The following is a 23,081-nucleotide window of genomic DNA, read 5'->3' on the forward strand; positions in this document are numbered from 1 at the left end:
CACCTTGAACACTCCCTGGGTGTAAAGGCAGCAAAAGAATGAATTGAATTAAAATTAATTAATTTAGCTACAAAAGTAGTTGGCAAAAGGAATAGCAAAAGCAGTGTAAGCAGGATTTGGGTCTGATGTGGCCGGTTCTGGCCCTTCCCATAGCAGAGTCCACCCTTGCAAAAAAAAATCTGCACTATCATGTGCCGTCAAGAAGCTCTGTGTCCTCTGCTTGTTCAAGTTATTGTAGCAGCTGCACATTTTCCATTAGTTGAGCCTCCTCAAACAGTATACAGCGCAGTACCCTTGCCTGAATGGGAGACCGCTGGCTGCACTCCCCTCAGTTTCTGTGGCAGAAGAATAGGTCATTGAATACAACAAGCTACATTCTAATGATGCTTCTGGGGGGTTTTTTTATAGCCACAGTACATTAATGGAACCTCCACCGTTCCTGGTGGGTGGGGAGCAAACAGCAGAGGTGGGCCTGTTGTTTACATGGCCTGCTTGTGGGCTTTCTGGAAGCACCTGGTTCCTTTTATGTTCTTAGGATGATTGTGTCGATTTACTTGTGTGTGGTAGCATTTCTTTCTGTTAAGTAATGTCAACAATTGTTTATTTGATTGATAATTGCTTTTAGGAGTTCTCTGGAATCTGTCATCTTGTGATGCACTAAAAATGCCAATTATCCAGGATGCCCTTGCAGTGTTGACCAATGCAGTGATCATTCCTCATTCAGGATGGGAAAACTCCCCACTCCAGGATGACCACAAAATACAGCTTCATTCATCACAGGTGCTGCGCAATGCCACTGGGTGCCTAAGGTGAGTTCTGATAACTTAAGCATTGGATATGTTCTTATGCTGAATTCTCTCTTCTTCCCTTAGCCTCCCAGGGACATTGGGTGGTATCCAAGTAAGTCATACTCAGAGTAGACCCGCCTTACTTAATGGACTTAAGTTAGTCATAGTCTGAGTACGACTTAGTCGGCTACACCCATAGAATCAATATTATCACTTCAGTCTTCCATCCATTCCACAAAAGTCTGTAGCATTTTTACTCTTTCGTTGAAATGTCATAGTAGAATTGTAGAGTTCGTGCCATAACCAAGTATTTAGAGGTGCTCTGAACCAATAGCTGTAGTATGTGGTACTGATGGTTTTCTACTGTGGGTCTACAGTGAGTACAACCTGCGGGTACAACAGTGGGTACAACTTGCGAAGCACAAAACCCAACAATTTAATAATCCTATTCCCCACGTTCTTGCCATGGAATGGAGCAGCAGCAAAAGTGCCTGATAGATCACCATCCGTGGTTGATGGGTGGGATTGTGTTTGACCAAGTGGGTTAAAAAAAAAACCACCTGCACAGGCCTGTGGGTTAAAATTACTGTCACTTGCTTTAAAATTCCTGTTATGTATCTGAATTCGGGTGCAAATCAACTTCAATGTTTGCACAAGAAAAGAACAGGTGTGTATAAGATCTGGTGTATAAGCAGTAAAAATATTATGAATGAGTGACATTTTAGTGTAATCACGTCGATATGTTTTATGCGTAGTGATTTGTAAGTGGAATCAGGTAGATAAATAACAAAACTGAGATTGCAAATTTTCTTAATTCAGGGTGAAGCCTTTAATCTTGTTCTCACAAACAGGTTGGATGAGACACCTCGGTTAGATTGCTACCTCCCCATGATTTTGTCTAGATAATCCGTGCAACTTAATCCAGTGAGCAGGCGACTGGGAGTGAAGGGCAGCAGAGGAGTCGATTACTTTAAATACATCCTCAGCATTACAAATATATCTTGTGCTAGTGTGTGTGTTTTTTAATAATTGAGGAATGTGAAGTTCGTATGGCAAAAAGATAAGTATCACAAAGGCAGGGTGCTGTACAGTGACCAGGCTCACTCATAACATTGAACCATGGTTAGAATGAACTGGAGGTTAGTGGGAACACAAAGCATGCTAGTTCACACTCATGCACAGCTCATGGTTTGTTTGGAGAGGAACAAACCACAAGCCCTGGGTTCACATGTCACAGTAAACCAGACTGTTTCCCAGCAGTGTAGAAGTTGGGTGGGAGGAGCAAAAGGCTTGTGTTCACACGTAACTCTATTTTAATTATGGTTTAATGTGGCATGCAAACCAGGCCAATAACTTCAGTTCCTTGAGTATTGGTCCTCTGTTGAAATATGACTTTCCAACCAGTTGTAATCCTGCATCCAACATGTTGCTATTGAGTTAAAAGCATTGTTGAGGTTTCCACATACCTGCATGCTATTGGTTTTTCCTGGCAATTTAACTGGGGTTCACATGTTCCCTTGGGGAAGGGCCACAGCTCAATGGTAGAGCATCTGCCTTGCATGCAGAAGGTCACAAGTTCAATCCCAGGTAGGGCTGTGAAATAACCCTGCCTTAAACCCTGGAGTGCTGCTGCCAATCAACTGCTGCCAGTACTGAGCCAGATGGATCAATTTTCTGATTTGGTGTAAGGCAGATTTCTATATTCATTCCTCCCTCTCAGGTTGTTCATATCTTCTTCAGACCTGGTATCTAGGATATGTGTCCTGATCTGGTGGGAATGGCTACATTTTGTATTGATGCATTTTAAAAACGTAGACCTTACATAATAAGGTAAAGGGACCCCTGACTGTTAGATCCAGTCATGACCGACTTTGGGGTTGCGGCGCTCATCTCACTTTATTGGCCGAGGGAGCCGGCGTACAGCTTCTGGGTCATGTGGCCAGCAGGACTAAGCCACTTCTGGCGAACCAGAGCAGCGCACGGAAACGCAGTTTACCTTTCCACCGGAGCAGTACCTATTTATCTACTTGCACTTTGACATGCTTTCAAACTGCTAGGTTGGCAGAAGCAGAGACTGAGCAACGGGAGCTCACCCCGTCGTGGGGATTCGAACCGCCGACCTTCTGATCGGCAAGTCCTAAGCTCTGTGGTTTAACCCACAGTGCCACCCGCGTCCCTAGACCTTACAAAAATATCAGATCTAATTTTATGCAAAGGCAACAAAATGTAATCTATAATACTGGTTACAGTCATATGTGGAACTTTATATTTTATTTGTAATGGGGAAGTAGAGGAAAGTTACGGGACACATAAAACATTTCTGTTCTCACCAAAACTAGTAAAAAAACTGTATTTGTTTTCTATCTATCTATGGCTGTTTGTAGCAAACCAGTGTCTGCAGGTTTTGATTCTTGGCAAATGCCAATGCTGTGGGCCCTTTTTTGCCCTTTCAAATCTCTATTGTGTGTGGCTTCTAAATAAAACACTTTAGAGACTTTTTCTCAGTGGGTTGTTAAGCTCATTGATTTCAAAAGCATTTCAAGATTTAGGCCACGATCCAGAAAGCCACAGGAATAACAAGCACCAAGGTTTTTTCCCTTCTCTGGGTTTTTTGTTTGTTTGTTTAAAGAACAGAAGCCCCCGATTCTATATGGTAAATACCTTTTTCAGATTCCAAAACATTTGCATTATATCTGCAGAGAATTCGACAACAGTTTGTGATGCACAGGGCTGCTGCTGCTCAAAGACCATAATAGTTGAAGCCCTGCCGAGCAAGCTCAAGCCCTTAGCTGAACCTCCCTGGATGATGGCTTTAGGCTACCATCTTCAAAAGCCTGCACCAGGAATATTTTCAGGCATGCTCGACAGAAGTTGCCCATCAGGAAAAGATGGAGTGAGCTGCATAGTGGTGTAACTTCCTGTATAGTTCATTCAAAATCAGTCTGTCTTTAAGTTAGGCAATGATGGCTACAGCCAGTTTGGCAAAACTATTTGTGTGTGCAATTCGAACTCCCTTATTCACACACACAAGTACAAATAGGTGTGTGCAGTGTAATCTGAAGCAATACAGTCCAGGAAAAGCTGTACTACTTGATTCTACTGGTTTTTTTAAGGTGACCCAAAGTTATGCCTTTCATAAGGATTAGCAATTACTGCATTTTAATTTGTATGCCAAGTGCCCAATGTGAACAGATATCACTTCTGCTTGCTGATATTCAGGGGGAGGAGGGATGCTAGTTTCTGCTGAGTTCCTCTCTGGCTGAAGGCCCCCCCCCCCATACTATGGAGGGGTGTGTGTGGTTATGGCAGGAAGGGAGCCCCAAAGCTCTGTTGCATGCACAGAATTCCATGCGCAGTTCTTTGGATTCAAGTCAGAGGTATACTGTATCTTAACTGAATCTAAGCACATTAAATCAGTATTCTTTTATAAAGACTATTAAACCAACAAAATAGTCCTATTAGTGCAAGCACTTTTAATGGCACCGTGGAATTCCGCTGCCTTCTTTCCCCACATGACCCCTAAAACTGCTCTGGGGCTTCCCCCAACCGCCCAGAAAAGATTTAGGGTCTGCAAGAAAAAAAAAAAGAGGGCAGGGAAGTTTCATTGCACAGCTGAAAGTCCTTGCAGTAGCAGAACTGTTGGATACCACCCTTTGTCACATACTGCTTCTCCTTGATGCTTCCTTTAAACTGTGTTCTTCTTGCCTGGTCTCCAGATTTACCCTTTTCTTGATTCTTTTTTAAGAGTGAGATGAATGAACAGGCACTTGGTTTCCATTGTGTCAGGTCCATCATCTTCTTAGCTTAGATCAGTGAAGACACTGAATATTTGTGAGTTACCTCTGTGAAGCTGTCCCTCTGACTTTTAGCATCATGTGGCTGAAAAGAAAAGGAGGTCCAACTCATAACTTCACACAGATTACTGTACAGCATACTCACAGTTTACACTGGGGTTATGTTCAGAGGATAGCACCTAAAGCCAAAATCATGTACAGTCATACTTTGGATCTTGCACAGCTTAGTTGCCAAACATTTCGGCTCCCAAATGATTGAAAACCAGAAGTGAGTGCTCCGTTTTTCAAATGAATTTCGGAAGCCAAACGTCCAGCGCGGCTTCCAATTGGCTGCAGGAAGCTCCTGCAGCTAATTGGAAGCTGAGCCTTGGTTATCAAACGTTTTGGAAGTCAAACGGACTTCTGGAATGGATTATGTTTGGCTACCAAGGTACGACTGTATAGTTAAAACACATTGGGTACAAGAGTGAGTGGGATTGCTAAAGTTATCCCCACAGACGCCCGACCCACTTTTTAAAAAAAAAATTACCAGCTGAATAAAGCTGAATGAACGCAAGTTAAATGCATGCAAGTTTCAGGTCTGCTGTATACTGTATTTTATCTTCCAATGATATTGTGGGCTCAGATTTTGTTGGGGGAAAGGAGGGGTAAAGGGGAGAGAGTTTTGGTTATGTTAGAAGTAAAAATAAATGAATGTTAACACCACCGTGGCTAAAACAAATGCACTTTAACAAGTGCTTTACATTTTAAGATGTGCTGTGAATGGAATTACCATTTTCATTGCATGTTTATTCTTTTTATTTGTTTTCCAAAATTGTATAGAGCACCTCTCAGCCAAAGCCCCAACTTTATACACAGCCCAAGGGGCAAATCCATATAAAATGCTTTAAAATAGGCCCAATTATGAAATTACTTATATTCTGGCAAATTTCAGTTATTTAATTTTTATTGCCCTTACATCTCTGCTGCTCACTGCTTTTAAATTCAATTATAGTTATTTAGATTCTTTTAGTATTGTCATCCATAGCTGAAAATATTGGATTTCTTACTAACAGGCTTTAAGCCAGCAGCAAAATATAGTATGCACTTAGCACTCTTATTCTGAAGTTAATAAATGCCAACTAAAATTCAATGCTTTCTTAGAAGCAGGAAAGTAGATAGGATTAGCAGCACAAATGGAACATTTCCAGAAGGAAAATTTAAAAATCAGCTGTTACTTTTCTCCCTAATCCCACCTGCACACCTGCCCCTGATCTGTTGTTGTTCAGTCTTTTGGTCGTGTCTGACTCTTTGTGACCCCATAGACCGGAGCAAGCCAGGCACTCCTGTCTTCCACTGCCTCCCGCAGTTTGGTCAAACTCATGCTGGTAGCTTCAAGAACACTGTCCAACCATCTCGTCCTCTGTCGTCCCCTTCCCCTTGTGCCCTCCATCTTTCCCAGCATCAGAGTCTTTTCCAGGGAGTCTTCTCTTCTCATGAGGTAGCCAAAGTATTGGAGTCTCAGCTTCATGATCTGTCCTTCCAGTGAGCACTCAGGGCTGATTTCTTTAAGAATGGGTACGTTTGATCTTCTTGCAGTCCATGGGACTCTCAAGAGTCTCCTCCAGCACCATAATTCAAAAGCATCAATTCTTCGGCAATCAGCCTTCTTTATGGTCCAGCTCTCACTTCCATACACCACTGCTGGGAAAACCATGGCTTTAACTATACGGACCTTTGTTGGCAAGGTGATGTCTCTGCTTTTTAAGATGCTGTCTAGGTTTGTCATTGCTTTTCTCCCAAGAAGCAGGCATCTTTTAATTTCGTGACTGCTGTCACCATCTGCAGTGATCATAGCGCCCAAGAAAGTAAAATCTCTCACTGCCTCCATTTCTTCCCCTTCTATTTGCCAGGAGGTGGTGGGCCCAGTGGCCATGATCTTCATTTTTTTGTCTACCTAATACTAGGCCAAAGCATGACTTAGCACAAGTGAGAAAACATGCACAGTATCCCAGAAAGGAGAGTGTGGCCTGTTTGCTGCCCTTGGATTGCTTTGCTGTCATGCTGGATTAAGCCATGCTTTGGGTTCATGATTCTATTATATGAAACTGGGCTCATGGCTTAGCTTTCTGCAGGCAGTCCATGATTTGTAACAAAGATTTGTCCTATGCTTTACAGATCTTAGTTTGTCTGGGAGCGCTAAACCACCAACTGAGGTTGAGACAACATACTAAGCCAAACAGTGATCATTGCCTCAATGGGACACCATTTTATGTTTCTCTGCGCTTAGCAAAGGAAACACTAGCCTAGACACTAATGAATGAAGAACTGGGATTCTTCACTGATAGCTCACTGCAGGGTCTGAACTTAGGGTCATTGGAAAATGTTTTGCAAGAGAAACTAAACTTTTATCTTTTCTTTTTTCTTAAAACAAAATGAGTTTCTCTCCATGTTGCTACAGAGATGCTTGCAGAATTTGTGCCTGCATTCTCTAAAACACAGCACAAACATCGTCCAGCATTCATTCTGGCGAATGTCCACAGCAAACCCGGAAGTACCAGAACGGGTTACTTCCGGGTTTGCCGCTCATGCATGCACAGAAGCGCTAAATTGTGCTTTGCGCATGCGCAGAAGCGCAAACTACTCTGTGCACATGTGCAGACACGGCACTTTGCCCTGTGTCCTTATCAGCTAGTGGCCAGGGCTCCGGAATGGATCCCGGTTGCAAAACAAGGTGCAACTGCAGTTCTGTCCTTATGAGGTTATTTGCACTTGAATTCAGTCATGGATTTCAGGTGAAAACAAAAACAGCCAATATGTGGGGCTTTCTCCCCTTCTGCTCCTGCCAAATGATCCATATTCATTCTCTCTAACAGATGTGTATTACATACAAAATCTGTAATGTAAGATGCAGTAGTGTAGTATATTCATTCCCACAGGGGTGACCATGTTAGTCTGTTGAAGCAAAAACAACGAGGAGCCTGGTGGTACCTTAAAGACGAATAGATTTATTGTGGCAATATATAAGTCATCTGAAACTAAATATTCTTGACATCAACCTAATTACTTGGCTATATGTTGAGCCGTGGTTATCCTCAGCTGCTCTTGTTCTCATGCTTTTATTCTAGTTGTCAAGTGAAGTGTGCTTCTGAAAATCTGCAGAAGCAATAATTTCTGTGACATGTTATATCACTTTACTGAACTTTTAACCTGTCTTGTTCTCAAAAAAGACAACATATGAATAACCAAGGAGAATTTTATGGTTCCTGAAATATTTTCATCAGTTTTAACAGGTCCCAGAAAATGAGACGGAAATAATGAACTCAAGCCTTGAATGTCTGTAGCGATGTTGAGACAGGGATCAAGTAAGAGGTATTAGTGTGGTAAAGTATTAGGACCATTAGGTCCAGTCGTGGCCGACTCTGGGGTTGCGGCACTCATCTCGCTTTATTGGCCGAGGGAGCTGGCGTACAGATTCCGGGTCATGTGGCCAGCATGACTAAGCCACTTCTGGCAAACCAGAGCAGCGCACAGAAACGCCGTTTACCTTCCCGCCGGAGCGGTACCTATTTATGTACTTGCACTTTGACGTGCTTTCGAACTGCTAGGTTAGCAGGAGCTGGGACAGAGCAACTGGAGCTCACCCCGTCACGGGGATTCGAACCGCCGACCTTCTGATTGGCAAGTCCTAGGCTCTGTGGTTTAACCCACAGCGCCACCCGCGTCCCGATTAGTGTTGTAAACAGCATCAAAACACGTACACGAGGCAATATGGGCCCCAAAATATAACATGATGGGCTTGATTTCCAGATATCAGAAACGTTCAGAAAGTTATCATATCCGTACTAGTTTGAAGATCAGCTAAAACCACACCAAAAACTTCCAGATTTGTGGTATCCTTGGTAGTACATTGCAAAGCCGTTTGATCTTGGAACACCAAGAAAGACAGTGTAACAATATGGTAGCACAAACCTGTACATGTCTTCAAAAGTTGTATTTATTCTGAAGCCAGCCTTTAAGGAATTTATTTGAACCAAAAAGTTCGTTTAATAGGCTTGGAGGACATGCAGGTGTAGTTGGTGAAGTGGCAGTGGTCTATCAGCCACAATTGGGCTGTGAGCTACTAGAAATACCAGGTTCCTTGCTAGTTGTAAACATCTCTGAATCTTCTGCGTTCTCCCTGTTCTCAGGGTGATAATGCATTTCAGGTACAAGGAGCTGGAACTGTTGCGGTCCTTAATTTATGCAGCTGTCATCCTATTGCAGCGTCATTTTTTGGGAGACAACTGTTTTGTAACCAGAATGCCACAGCTATATCACCAACTGGTGGTCGGTACAATACGCCAATGCTCTCTTTTCACAAAGCAGCAACTACTTGCTTTACTACTTCCCAGCATAGAGCCATCATGCTCTCATAAAGGTCAAGCCGTTGATTTGGAGTTTACTGAAACACAGTATACTGAAATTGTACTGCAGATGTCACACTCCTGTTGTTCTGGTTGGAAGACGTTACACTCATTTGGAAGTCCAAATTGAATCAGATTGTTTTCAAGTGGTAAAGCGAAGGTTTGATGTATTGTGTGTTGAATTCTCTTACCCCATCTTATTACGATACAATATTAAGACAACATGCAGACTGTGTGTCCATACATTTCTGGTCAGATATTTTGTAATCAACAGACTTTGTAGGGGCTCACTTATCCAACATGGTGGATGCTTTCATGGTGTAGGAGTTCTCAAATTATATTTGGAAGGTGTCTTCACTGCACAACAGACTCCCAGGCAGGACTCAAAATATGTTATTGAGCTTGCCAGACTTACTTCTTCAACACCAAATTGCATATGATTCTTTGCCTCCACAATGAGATAAGAGTATTTATCTGCTTGAAAAAATGTGATAGGGGATATGACAAATGTAATTACTTTCATTGCCATGAAGAAAAATATTTGATTTTCACTGGTGCTGCAAAGAAACTGGCCAGGACCCTCTCATAGCCATATCACAGTCAATTGGATTCCAGGGCACTTTACAGAATGTAGATCCTAACCTTGATTACTGTCCTTTTAAAGTCTTGTTGAACTTTGGAACTGCAAACTGGTTGGATATTGGCTATAACAAATAGCTTCTGTCCTGCAAAAAGTCCCAAAGCTCCATTTTGTGAGGTTTATGGAGCTTGCAGTATTTGATCTAATTAATACGTGTATTCTATTTCTGCTACTTAGAAAGCAACCTCCTAGCTCTTTCCATTGTTTTTGCACCAAAAGGCAAATGTTAAGTATCCCTGAATGTTCTAGACATTCTAGAGGATGGCTAGGCAATGTCGTAGCCTCCAGGTGTCGTAGACTACAAAATCGTCTCAAGCAGTATGTTCAGTGGTAAGAGCAGATGGGATATTGCCCGGCCCTGAACTTTTCCCATTTCTTTCCAGAGACAGAAACTTTTCACAGACCTGAAATGTTGTAGATTAGATTAGATTAGATTAGTACTTTCAGGACTGGCTCAGTTGTCAAACGCTAAAATACTTAATGTGAATTAACCAAGCTAATGACATAAGTTTGTAAATAGATTTTTTTTTTAATGAAGAGAAGAAACCTTGGCTACAGATCATGGTTAGCAAGGGGGGAGCTTAACCATGGGCAAAGGTTCAGTCAACACACCATGCCAAACCTTCTCTTAGCTCAGTGTGCCACAGGATTAGGAAAAAGACCAGGAAGCAACAGAGCAGAGCAGAGCAGCTGCAAGCAGTTTTTTCCTCGCATGCTGGCTATTTCGTTTTAACAGCTAATTTTAGTTGATGCTCTGGTCATTTTGCATTAGTCTAGAGACAATGTTATTTTGTGTAGCTAGGACATGTCTGCTAGCATCATATTCCTTTACCGTAAAACTTGGGCCTGGGATGGAAAAGATTTTAAGAGGCCATGTGAAGTTCTTATGGCATACTTTTAACATAAATCAAATGTGTCGTGCTGAATATTTGTAACAATGGCGGGAAGAAGCCTCAATAGATTCCTGGAATTTGTATGAACTGTGTCAGGAATCTCCCTAAGGACTGCATCTGTGCAAAACATTCTATTTTACTTTATTGCGTTTTTAATTCATTTGCAGTTATTTGCTGCTCAATGCAGTCCAGTGGATGCACCAGGATGCAGTGCAAAAAAATATTACGCAGTAGTGAAGACTTCAGTGTTTTAACTCTGGATTACAACAGAAGGCAAGCAGTTAACAATGGTTGCAAAAATAATATTCACAATAACATAAAACCTTTTTTTATCACATTATGAATGAGTAAAAAAATTGGCTCGAGGTCTGTAGCTGGCAAAGTAAATCTTGCCATGACCAGAGAAGTTGCTGTAGTATGAGAAGCCAACAAGAGGTAAATTGTCTGCATATCAGAGCAGTTTGCTTCCCCTTTAAGGAGTGGATCTAAAAATTTAGTTCAATTCTCAGAAAAGGTTGGGCAATAAAACAATGCAGCTAGGAAAAAGGAACATCCATAACATTGCATTTGGTGTAGAAGTCTTTGGAATGGAATTAAGCCTTTTCATTAAGACCCAGCTTTCATTTGCTCAAAGGGACACATTTTAGGTAGCCTTGTCTTTCAAAGACAGGATGCCTTAAACCAGTATTTAAAGGTTCTAATAATAATCGCAAAAAGGGAAAGTAGGGTACTTCTTATCAAGCGATTTATTAAGGTCCCAGATATTTGCTCCGTAAGAAAAACATGATGTAAGTTTTCACTTCAGCACAGCAGAAAGCCAGTATTTCTTTTATTTATTTATTTTTTCAGAACTGCAAGCTGCCTTGAGAGTTCTAACTGAAATGAAGGGTGAAGTGTCATGTTTTATGAATGAGCTTTAAATGATGCTCTGTATTCAACATAGCACTTACTTAAGTAATTCCATCAGCACAAATGATTTCTGCTAGCTCTACATAATGCCCGTCTCAATCCTCCCCCCCCCTTGGACCTCACCCCATCTGTTATAGGGGTTCCCCCAACCCTCTGGCGCAGATTGGAGAAGGGTGATGGGCATGAGGAAAGTGAATATACTGACAACCTAGCTCTATACCCCTCAAGTCAATGCAGCTGTTGTCTTAATTTCAGTACATCTGGCTATCTAGTTTTGGCTTTGTGTTTCATCTTCCATAAACTTCCGTCTTCTGTCACATAAGATACCATATTTTTCGCTCTATAAGATGCACCAGGCCATAAAGCACACCTAGTTTTTGGAGGAGGAAAACAAGAAATAAATATTCTGAATCCCAAATGCCAGAACAGCAAGAGGGATCTGGCTTCTGGGATAGCCTCTTGCTGTCCTGGTTTCTGGGATAGCCACGCGCAGCCTCTCCCAGGCAGCGGGATGAAGGTTCCCCCTGGCAGAAGCCAGGACAGCAAGCAGGGCTCCGTTCTTCCTCCCGCTTTGCAGGAGAGGCACTTCGCTGAAGGGGCGTTGCGCAGAATGGGAGAGCTGCGCAGTGCCCCTTCAGCGAAGCGGGAGGAGGAACAGAGCCCTGCTTCGCAAGAGAGGCACTTCGCTCAAGGGGTGCTACGCAGCTCTCCCTCTGAGCAGCACCATTCACCCCATAAGACACACTCGCATTTCCCCTTTTTAGGAGGGAAAAGTGCGTCTTATGGAGCGAAAAATACGGTAGGTTGAATGAACTGCACATTTCTTTACTCATATATATATATTTATTGTTGTGATGTACATTGTATCCTTCTCTTGACTTGAAGAATTAAGAAAGTTCCAGTTTTAGCCTTGCAGTACTGGGGCCGATTGCTGATGAATAAACATAGCAGGCATGTGAAATAATCCTGCCTGGCGGCTGCCTCCATTTTGAAAACCATGCAGGTGGCAATGACTTGCCATTCAGGAAAGCCTTCTGTCAATTTCCTCCATCCCTCTTTCTTTCTCTTTCTGTCAATTTCCTCCATCCCTCTTTCTTCCCACCCACTCTTGTTGGTGTGAAGAACCAGAATGTGTGCAGCCTATGAATGTTCCCTGTCTAATATTTATCTAAGCCAATGTACTATACTCGATTATCTTATGTAAATATAATTGCTACTTATAACACTGAAATTTCAGTATTAACTTACAGAACTGAATTTCAGCATGAATAACACATGCAAAGACAATCAAGCTGTTATTGCAGAGAAAGCTAATCAGAATGGTTGAATTGTACCTGATTGGAAATAATCAGCAGAAAATGTAATAAATATTAACACGGTTTCAGAGATTTACTTAGATTACATCTGATTAACTTTCTTCTTCTTCTTGATAGAGCACCCAAATGACTAGAAAAAGAGATGGGGTGGATGAAAATGTATTTGAGTATTAACAGTTTTACAAAGCAAAGACATAATTTATCGATATCTAGTTATAGTTTGTGTTCTAAAAATAATACAGTAACAACTCTTTTAAAAAAACTGGTTGATGCTGTCACAGTCTTTTCCCCCTTCAAAACAATCGAAACCAATTGCAACTCTCCCCCTTTTTTTAACAAACTATATTATTTGAAAAGCCAAACAAAATTAAGTACTCATCAACCTAATTTATTTAAATAGGGGAAAATTAAGCATATGCTTCTCTTTTTGATCAAAATCAAATGTTCTGTTTTATTTTTCATTGCTTTTTCTTCTTCTTAAAATGGAAGATAATGCTGTGCACACCCCTGTCCCATTTTCATCTTTCTTTATATTTTAGCTCATCTTCCCCATACTTTACATGCCCTGGTCTTCTAGAACATGTGAAGCCCTCCTCTTACTTACACAGATATTGGTTGCTGAAAATTTACACTGTATGTTTGGGACAAGTTCATGTGTGTGTGTGAATGCAGGATAAATGTGCTACTTCTCCCCAAGAAGGCTGGGTATGAATGAATGAATGAATGAATGTGCTTCCTGGCTTCCTGTTCTGCCTGGTGCAATGCTATTGTTTCAAAGCACACCCATGGTAAGAAAGTTTGTATGAAAACACTCCCAGGGTGAACCCAGCACGGGGAGGGGGAATTGGTGCGAAATACCTAAAATGCCCTATTTATTTGTGCTGGATATTAATGGAATAATATTTAATCTTAAAACATTTAAAAACAAATGCCTTGTGCTTTTGTCAGTTTAAACCCGTGTCTCCTGAAGGAGCGTCTCCACCCCCATTCTTCTGCCTGGACACTGAGGTCCAGCGCCGAGGGCCTTCTGGCGGTTCCCTCGTTGCAAGAAGCCAAGCTACAGGGAACCAGGCAGAGGGCCTTCTCAGGAGTGGCACCCACCCTGTGGAACGCCCTCCCACCAGATGTCAAAGAGATAAACAACTACCAGACATTGAGAAGACATCTGAAGGCAGCCCTGCTTAGGGAAGCTTTTAACATTTAATAGACTATTGTATTTTAATATTCTGTTGGAAGCCGTCCAGAGTGGCTGGGGAAACCCAGCCAGACGGGCGGGGTATAAATAATAAATTATTATTATTATTATCTCTGCACTCATGAAAGTGTGAGGTTTGCTGCTTCTTTCCCCCCTCTCCAGTTAGGTAGGATCCTGCCTCCACGCTTTCTCACAGGAAAAATGCTTACTTTTGAAATGAGCGTAGGCTTCTCTCCTCTCCTCAAGTGGCTACAACCAGTTGAAAATATAGAACTATTTTGCATACCCTTGTTCTGTAATTATGCAACAATTAGTGTTAGAAAACCTGCTGTAACAATTACCTGAAGTGACAGAACGATGGGATATTTTCTTCCACAAACTGAAATGCACTGTTATTTGCTTGATAACCCATTACTCTAGCTCAGTGTTTCCCAACCTTTTTTGGGCAAAGGCACACTTGTTTCATGAAAAAAATCTCGAGGCACACCACCATTAGAAAATGTTGTTGCCCAAGCGCGGCTACTGCAAAGAGTTTCCAAAACAAGGGCAAATTCTCAGTGCAAGAAGTGGGCACTGCCAGGGGAAAGCTGGAATGGGGGGAAGGAAGGTTTCCCCGTTTATCCTCACCCTCACGGCCGCCAATAAATAAGCAGCTGGCTCCGCATGCCAAAATGAACTAACCGCCTCGGAGCCAAAGATTTTGGAAAAGGCACATTAATTTTAAAGTTACTGTTCAAAATGAAATCGGAACAATTGTCTGTTCAGACAGCAACCCCGCTAAGGGAGGTTTCCACAAAAGGCGAGGGTGAGAGGGAAGAACTGTCAACTTTTCTGGTTCTGCGCTGGGAGAGGGGAATCCAACGAGGGAGTGAAAATGGAGAGCGGAGGGCACCCGAAAAGACGCGCCGGGGATTTATTTTAATGTGGCTGCTCATAAATTAGCAAGCGTGGCTTGAGAAGCACCAGGCTCCGCTCCCAAGAGTTACCTCGCCCGGCAGAGCCGCCTCTTCGGAGCAGCCCCGGGTCGCCCGGCCTCCACCCGGCGCAACCTCGCCCGCCGCCGCAGCCGCGCACCTCACTCCTCTGGTCCCGGAGCGAAGAGCAGCGCGCCTGAAGAGAAGCGGGGGGCCGCCTCCTCGTCGCCAAGCGCGCCCCGCCCTGCCGAGGGGAAAGCCGCCTCCTCCCGGCAGCAACTCCAGCGGCGGCGGGTGGGGCTTACTCCCGAGGAAGTCTTTCCGCGAGGGGCGCGCGAGGCGCTCCTCCGGGAAGGGCCAAGCGGGAACTGGCGACTGGGTCGGTCAGGGCAGCCGAGCCCTCCGGCCACCCGCCTCACCTGGAGGCGCGGACGGGGCGCCGGGGCGAGTCCCCGCAGCCCCTCCCCGTCCGGCCCGGGAGGAGCTCCGCTGCCCGGCTGCTTCCTGCCCGCCCCTCGCCGGCCGCCACTCGGCCTGCGCACCTCGGGAAAGGCCGCCCGACTCGCCCGCCTCCCTCCCATGGCACACCAGGCAACGTCTCGCGGCACACTAGTGTGCCGCGGAACACCGGTTGGGAAGCACTGCTCTAGCTCAGGTGGCACATGAAAATATTTTCCTGGTCAGCCGACTTTCCTTAAGATGCAATTTTGTTGCACTCTTTTGTTTTCCTATTGCTGATCCTCAAGATTCCAACACAGAAAACTTGACTCCTGGTGTAGACATTCTTGTTAGTCATTTCTGTATATATTTCCTGGTTCTAAAATCCAACACCATTTTTCTGCTTTGAGGTTACATTGATGTAAGTTCACACTGAATAAAGCACTGGGCAAGAGATTTATCAAGAAAGCAATTTCTTTAAAACCAAGTTGGGTCATTCCATAGCAAGTGGTCAAACTTTTCTACCTCATGTCATCCAATTTTCTTAATATTTTGTGCACTTGTTGAATGACTTGATTGATTTTATTGTTTGCAGCTAATGGGCTAATGCAATTGCAGCTAATGGACCAATACAATATGAATACAAATTGCACAGCTGCAAAACAAAACTGTATGTACAAAATATGTGATCCCATTGAGATCCCAACATGAAATTTTGCAGGTAGCTTTTAGAAATATTACATAATCAATACAAATTTTTGAAATTTTTAATCATTAAATTTTTAATCACTTTTTAAAATTTTGTAGCTTAAATTTAAAAATTAAAGCCCATGAAGTCCTGAAGAGATTGGTGTTTTATTTTTGACATATCTCAATTCTGGGCTGAGCTTTTAAAGCTTTTGTGTAGTCCAGCAAGGCCAAAATTGTCAATATTTTTTTTTTTGAAATTTCAGACCCTCATAACTCACAAACAGGATGAGATTTAAAAAAAGTTTAGATTCAAACTTAGTTTTGATCATTCAGCAAATGTACAGAATATTAAGAAATTTGGGTGACATGAGGTAAAAAAAAGTTGGATCACTTGATATGGAATGACCCAGTTGCATGTGAGCCTTGTAGTCTGGGTTAGTTACGCTGAAAGTTGCTCTAAAAACTGGAGGACATGGTATTATGGGCTGGTGTCAGAAAAGAGAGAACCCTGGTTTTAATTCTCTACAAAATATTGAAGGTCACATTGCATAAATGTTTTCATTCATAAAGGTATAGTAAAATGCTTTGCTCTTTCTTGCCTTCCCCCTTCCAGTACTTGCAGCTCTTTGCTGCAGACCCTTCTTCATTCATGATAGCTGTGCTTCATGGTCCTTCCAGGCTGTGGGATCATGAATCCTAGGGCCATGTTCTCAAACAAATGAAGGGCGGGGCCAATGTGTCTTAGCCAGTTCACTACAACAAACGAATGTGTATCTTAGAATGTGTCCCAAAGATTCTGGAGTACATTCCAAGACACAATCTCTGCTGAACTGCTCTTAGTGCTGGCAGGTAAGTCAACTCTGGGAACAATATTCATCTGCCATCTCAACTGTTGCCGTGTTGCTAATGAAGAATCATAGAGTAGGACTTGCTGACTACTGGAGCATTGGTTGGGATGAAAACCATGGAGGTAAGGGGGAGGGAATCCAGGGCCCAGCCTCTTGCTCACCTCAGGGCAATGGAGGGCCTCCATCAAGGACTTTGGGTCAGCGAGCTGGAGGGAGAACGTTGGAGACAAACAGCCACAAAAATGGAATCCTAGACTTATATTCTCTGTTGTCATTTAGTGCTAATTTAAGTGTGCTGTGCCATATTTCTCCTTGATTCTGGCACTCAGATTTTAAAGTGGTATCTACTAGGCTGAGTTTTATTGATGGTATTTGAACATAAAAGCAAGGCTGGTGCTGTATAGAAACACTGATACATTTCTTTTTTTATTACTTTTTTATTCAAAATTAAAACAAAACATATCATCCTTATTTCCCCCCTTTTTCCCTCCCTCCCCACACAGAACCCACCCACCCCACCCCCGACTTCCCTCTGTTCCAGTCTTTGATTTCTCTAAAAATGCTGTTTTCTGCATGTTACACAGTTGTATAGATCCTCCAACTGTTTAGCTGATAATTATCAATAAAAAGTTTGTGAATGTATATTCAAAACCAGCCAAGGAGTCCAGTTCGCTTTGTTGCGTCTTCAAATACTTTGTAAAGGGTTCCCATTCATCTTTAAAGTCACAATTATCCTTGTCCCGTAAACACTGATACCTTTCAAGACAATTAAATGGCGCCCAGGAGTTTTCAGAGCATAACCACTTTCAGGTGAATAACTGTTCCAAAGCTAGAAATGAGAAAAGATACAGGGAAAATGCTACCATTCTTGAACATTTGTAGGTGTCACACATTGTGCTTTTCATCAGGGGTGGGTTTGGTGAAGGCAAGGCTTTGACGTAAGAATTGTAAAAGCATTTTTATTTTAAACAAGACTTGTGTTCCCTTCCCAAAGCTCTACTTTGTGTGTTAACCCAATTTTAAAAGTTCTCTGAGATCATGATAAAAGATAATAATGTGTGTGTTTTTCTTTTAAAAAGAGCATAGAGGAGATTCATTCACATATATAAACTTATCACAGCCAATAATCTTTTTTTAAAAAAAACAACAAACTGTAGCATGTCCATTGACAGGAACGAGTAGTGGAATGAGAAGATGGTGACCACTGTTGCTTTATCCTAGGAATGTCAGCTCTGCTGGAGAAGAAGCCCGCAGAAGAATGAGAGAGTGTGATGGACTTACGGATGCATTGCTGTACGTGATTCAGTCTGCTCTAGGGAGCAGTGAAATTGATAGCAAGGTTTGCCATCTTTGTTTTTATAGAAACAGTATTCTGAAGGGGGGGGGACCCACATTATCAGAGGCACGTCATACACCCTTCAGGTTGTAAGAATTAAATTTCAGGATCCTTTGCCTTTAAGGAAAGCCTGTACTTACTGTATGCTCATGTGAGATATAAGTCTGTCATTCTCTCAAATTCAGCCATAGTAGTCAGTTAAGCCCACAGGCTCAGATTTTGGGCCTTGCAAAGCCAAAGGGGTCTTCGTGCACAGTGTGAGTATAAAAGGAGAACCTTTGGGAAACAAAGGTGAACCGCCCTGAGATCTTTCGAGGAAGAGCGGTATATAAATCTAATAAATAAATAAGTGTAAAAAGATATACTTGATGTGCTGGACCTTGAATTGTCTCAATGAAGGTAAGCTACCTTGTCTGCCTACTGCAGTCTCTGTAGGAGCTAATATATTGGGATGGGGGGAGTTGTGCGCTTTTGTGGAGATTTTGTTTGATGATTTTTACAACTTAAATGTAGAGTTTCATTAATGAATGACTACGGAGCTTGAATTATAGAGATGGCCATTCCTTTTGTTGATGTGTGTTAAAACTGTGTGGTGACATTAACTCTGCTGATCACTGGGTACAGGTGTCAGTGTTGCCTTTGTTTGATTTTCATTGTTTATATTTTCTTAACCTTTGATATGATACTGTTTTTGATACATTGAATATTTACGGCTGTTCCCGTAATTTTTAAAAGATCGCCATGTGGGTTGGAAGGCGGAGGAGTAACTTAGCTGAAACAAAATGCTGCATATTCCTTTTCCTGTAAAATGGCAAGTGTTTCTGTAGGGCTTTATTTAAATTCTTCATACAGATAAACTAAGGTAAATTGCCAAAGCCTAATACTTACTCCCACAGGAACACCAGAAGCTTCCAAGTTTGGTCCATCTAGCATGGCATTGTCAACACAGAGTGGCAGCAGCTGTCCAGGGTTTCAGGCAGGGGGAATTCCCAGCCCTCCTTGGAGATTCTGGCAAATGAACCAAGGACCTTTCGTAAGCAAAACAGATGCTCCACCAATGAACTGCAGCCCCTGCTGAACATTAGTCTCAATTGGAATAATTTGGTGAAAATGTTAACAGCTTTGTTTCGTCAACATCATAACTTCATGCCCCCTCTCTAGGTTATAATCTGCCTTGACTCCGTATTTAAGTATGGCACACTCAACGTCCCTACACTTACATGACCCAATACATGAGCTTTATATCTCACCTGGACCCAAATTTTGAGGGATAACTCATTTCAATAGACAGTCGTACCTTGGGTTGAATGTGCTTTAGGATGAGCGAGTTTGAGTTGCGCTCCGCGGCAACCCGGAAGTAACGGAGCGCGTTACTTCCGGGTTTCACAGCTTGCGCACGCGCAGACGCTCAAAATGACGTCACACGCATGCACAGAAGCGCCAAAACGTGACCTGCGCAGACACGGGTTACGTTTGCTTCTAGATGCGGACGGGGCTCCGGAACAGATCCCGTTCACATCTAGAGGTACCACTGTACTCATAAACATCACATGTAGATGTGACGATGAATGTGAGCGGAGGGTAGATTGATATGGTGTACAGTCCCACCATGCATGTATCGCTGGCAGGTGTAAAAGCATTAGTTAGCACTTGAAATAACTTCTGCATTAAGCAGTACAGTGGAACCTCAGTTTTTGAACGTTTCAGCTTTCAAACGCTGAAAACCTGAAGTTACTGCTTCGGTTTTTGAATGCTTTTCAGAAGCCGAACATGCCACACAGCTTCTGTTTTGAGTTTCCCTATTGTATTGAGGCTTCCATATTGAGTTTTCAGTTTTTGAACATTTCGGAAGTCGAATGGTCTTCCGGACCGGATTACGTTTGAAAACCGAGGTTCCACGTTATCTGATAGTTAAATCATGGTTGCATGACAAGAAGGAAGAGCTTGTTTTACAGTAATGAAGTTTATCTTAGTTTATTTGTATGAAGAACTTAAATATAAGTGTGTGACACTTTTCTTTCCCACAGCAAAGCTGCCAATATTAAATTTCAGCACCCTGGCTGAAGAGTGAAGACAGCAAAGCACTAGCTGTGGCTAGCATCCTTTTCCAGAATATTTTGCACTTCACATGTGTGTGAAGGACTGCTTCTTTTCACCTTTTGAACTTTTCAGATTGCTAGAAAATGCAAAACTGGCCCTTGTGTTTGAGTACACTTGGCAGCAAAAAGCAGCACTTCCTGAGCTGAAGCATCTTTGGTCTGCAAAATTTTATATGCATGGCCCAGTAATTGATGTGTGTGCAGATTATGGTATGTCATATAATAGCCTAAAATCAATTAGTGAGTAGTAAAACAACTCTTAGGGGACGCGGGTGGTGCTGTGGGTAAAACCTCAGCGCCTAGGACTTGCCGATCGCATGGTCGGCGGTTCGAATCCCCGCGGCGGGGTGCGCTCCTGTCGTTCAGTCCCAGCGCCTGCCAACCTAGCAGTTCGAAAGCACCCCCGGGTGCAAGTAGATAAATAGGGACCGCTTACCAGCGGGAAGGTAAACGGCGTTCCGTGTGCTGCGCTGGCTCACCAGATGCAGCTTGTCACGCTCGCCACATGACCCGGAAGTGTCTGCGGACAGCGCTGGCTCCCGGCCTCTAGAGTGAGATGAGCGCAAAACCCTAGAGTCTGGCAAGACTGGCCCGTACGGGCAGGGGTACCTTTACCTTTAAAACAACTCTAATCTGCCAGGTTATCATTGTAGTCTGGAACGCAATTCATGCAAAGCCATTTCTGCCCCCCCAAAAAAACTCCTGCTTCCTGCTGTCTCCATGAGCTGCATAAAAGCTGAATCGGTAGCTGCATATCAAAGCTTCTTGAATCACCTTGGCAAACAGAAAATGAGGCGTTGAAATGCTTCAGAACTGGATCTTCTGAACGCGTTTGGATCAGTGAAATCCACGCTATTTCCTTACCAGGCACCCAGGAGAAGGAAAGAATTCTAAACCTTAGCAGAGTCTTCTATTCTTAAGAAGATTCCCTTTTTTGGGTAAATGAAAAAGAGTGTTCTATAGTATAAAACTGTAAATGAGGTAAACTAGAGTCCCAGTTCCAGCTGCACACAGGAGAGAACAGCATGCCGGGCACATTCATTTATAGCATTTAGAAGAATAAGGAAGAAGGGAGTCTTCAGAACCTGTTTGGATCAATGAAATCCATAGTTTTCTGTACACTGCTTTGCAGTTAAGCGGCATGTAAATTGTTTAAAGAAGATAAAATAAGTAAGTACCGTAATGGCCGAAATATAAATGCCGCACCCAGATATAAAACATACAGCGGGAGAGACAATACCCGAATATAAGCCACTCCCTTAAAATTCTGCAGGCACTCACACCCATTCTGTTTTACCATATGTCTGTTTCAGCAGTTACAGATAGGTAGCCGTGTTGGTCTGCCATAGTCAAAACAATAAAATTCCTTCCAGTAGCACCTTAAAGACCAACTAAGTTAGTTCTTGGTATGAACTTTCGTGTGCATGCACACTTCTTCAGATACATTGAAACAGAAGTCTGTTTCAGCAGTGATATCGTAAAAGCCAGTTTTAGTAAGGTTGTGAATTTAAGCCGCACTTTTTTTTTAAAAAAAATTCCATTCATTTTTATCTTCCTTTTTAGACCGTTGAAAACTGTGTGTGCATTTTAAGGAACCTCTCATACAGACTCGCTGCAGAAACATCTCAGGGACAGCAAATGGGGACCGATGAACTAGATGGCTTGCTCTGTGGCGATGCCAATGGAAAAGACGCAGAAAGTTCGGGATGCTGGGGCAAGAAGAAGAAGAAAAAGAAATCTCAAGATCAGGTACTGAAAATGACTTACAGTAGCAAACGATTAGCGGTCGTGCTAATGTACTCCGCCAGAGCCAAACTGTGCAGTGAATAAAGACAAGAATAACTGGGGAAATCGTTCTGATCCAGTGTCATTGTTTAATATTGGTACTACTATAATTTCTGTCCATTTAGGACAGAGGGGGCAACAGAAAATAGAATAACAGTAGATACAGTGCTGGAAATAGGCAAAGCCCAGTGACCTGATGGAGATGGATATATGGTGGGTCAGCCAAGGACAGGAGTTGTGTACGTGTGTGTGTGTGTGTGTGTATGCATGTTAGAATGCACGAATGTGTGTGGTGTAGTCACACCCAGTTTGGGCAACAACAACTGCTAATATACACCCTAAAGCCAAAAAAAGAGTTAGCCAGCTGTGATTTAGGGAATATTTCATTTAGCCTTACATTACTTGAAACAGCGTTAAGACTATGCACCCCAGATGAAAAGATCTTTAAGATTTCAGGAATAATTAAATTAACCTCTGGATATTTTCTAGCACATAGCTCCACTATGCATTGAGCAGTTTGCTTTCAATTCCAAACAAGGGAGAAAAACTTTCAAAGATAGATCTCAGGCTTATGCTTCTTTCCTCATGAAGGCAAAAATCCACATGGATTTTTAATAGTGTCTAATCCACATGGATAATTAAATTTATTCTGAACAAAACTTGTCCAAATAGCCTCAAAAATAAGAGCATATGGTATGGTATTGCAGTACAGCTCTTCTATTTGCTACAGTCTAACATAAGTTTCTAGATCTATTTTCTAACTGAATGAATAGTTGCTTCCATAATTGATGTTGAAATTATTTCTCTGTATGGCAGATTGACTGTTTCTCATACTGTTAACCTGATTGAAATTAGGAAGACCATCCATATGCAATTACTTCTCTCAAGAAGAAAAATAGGTTGAGGCTAGAGCTCCTGATCTTGCCGGGAGTTGCCAACTCGCTTTCAGCTTACCTCAGCTTCTGATTTGCCTCTTGCAATAAATCTGAAGTTTAGAAAATTCCATTTTCCCCCTTTTATGCAATTGAAAATCAGAATCCACAAACGTATG

The 23,081-nt window shown here is 42.5% G+C and overlaps 1 protein-coding gene across 6 annotated transcripts in view; it reads left to right on the forward strand.

Moving 5' to 3' along the window:
- LOC309374286 (catenin delta-2) overlaps positions 1-23,081 on the forward strand; it is a 213,462-nt gene that overhangs the window by 115,675 nt on the left and 74,706 nt on the right. For all 6 annotated transcript variants that reach the window (XM_081919111.1, XM_081919114.1, XM_081919113.1 and 3 more), the window contains 3 exons: positions 626-809; positions 18,032-18,149; positions 21,809-21,994. In XM_081919111.1, coding sequence (XP_081775237.1) covers positions 626-809; positions 18,032-18,149; positions 21,809-21,994 — 488 coding nt within the window. The remainder of the gene's footprint in view (positions 1-625; positions 810-18,031; positions 18,150-21,808; positions 21,995-23,081) is intronic.

Source organism: Podarcis melisellensis (genome assembly GCF_964234715.1).
Source record: "Podarcis melisellensis genome assembly, chromosome: 7".
Classification (NCBI taxonomy): Eukaryota; Metazoa; Chordata; class Lepidosauria; order Squamata; family Lacertidae; genus Podarcis; species Podarcis melisellensis.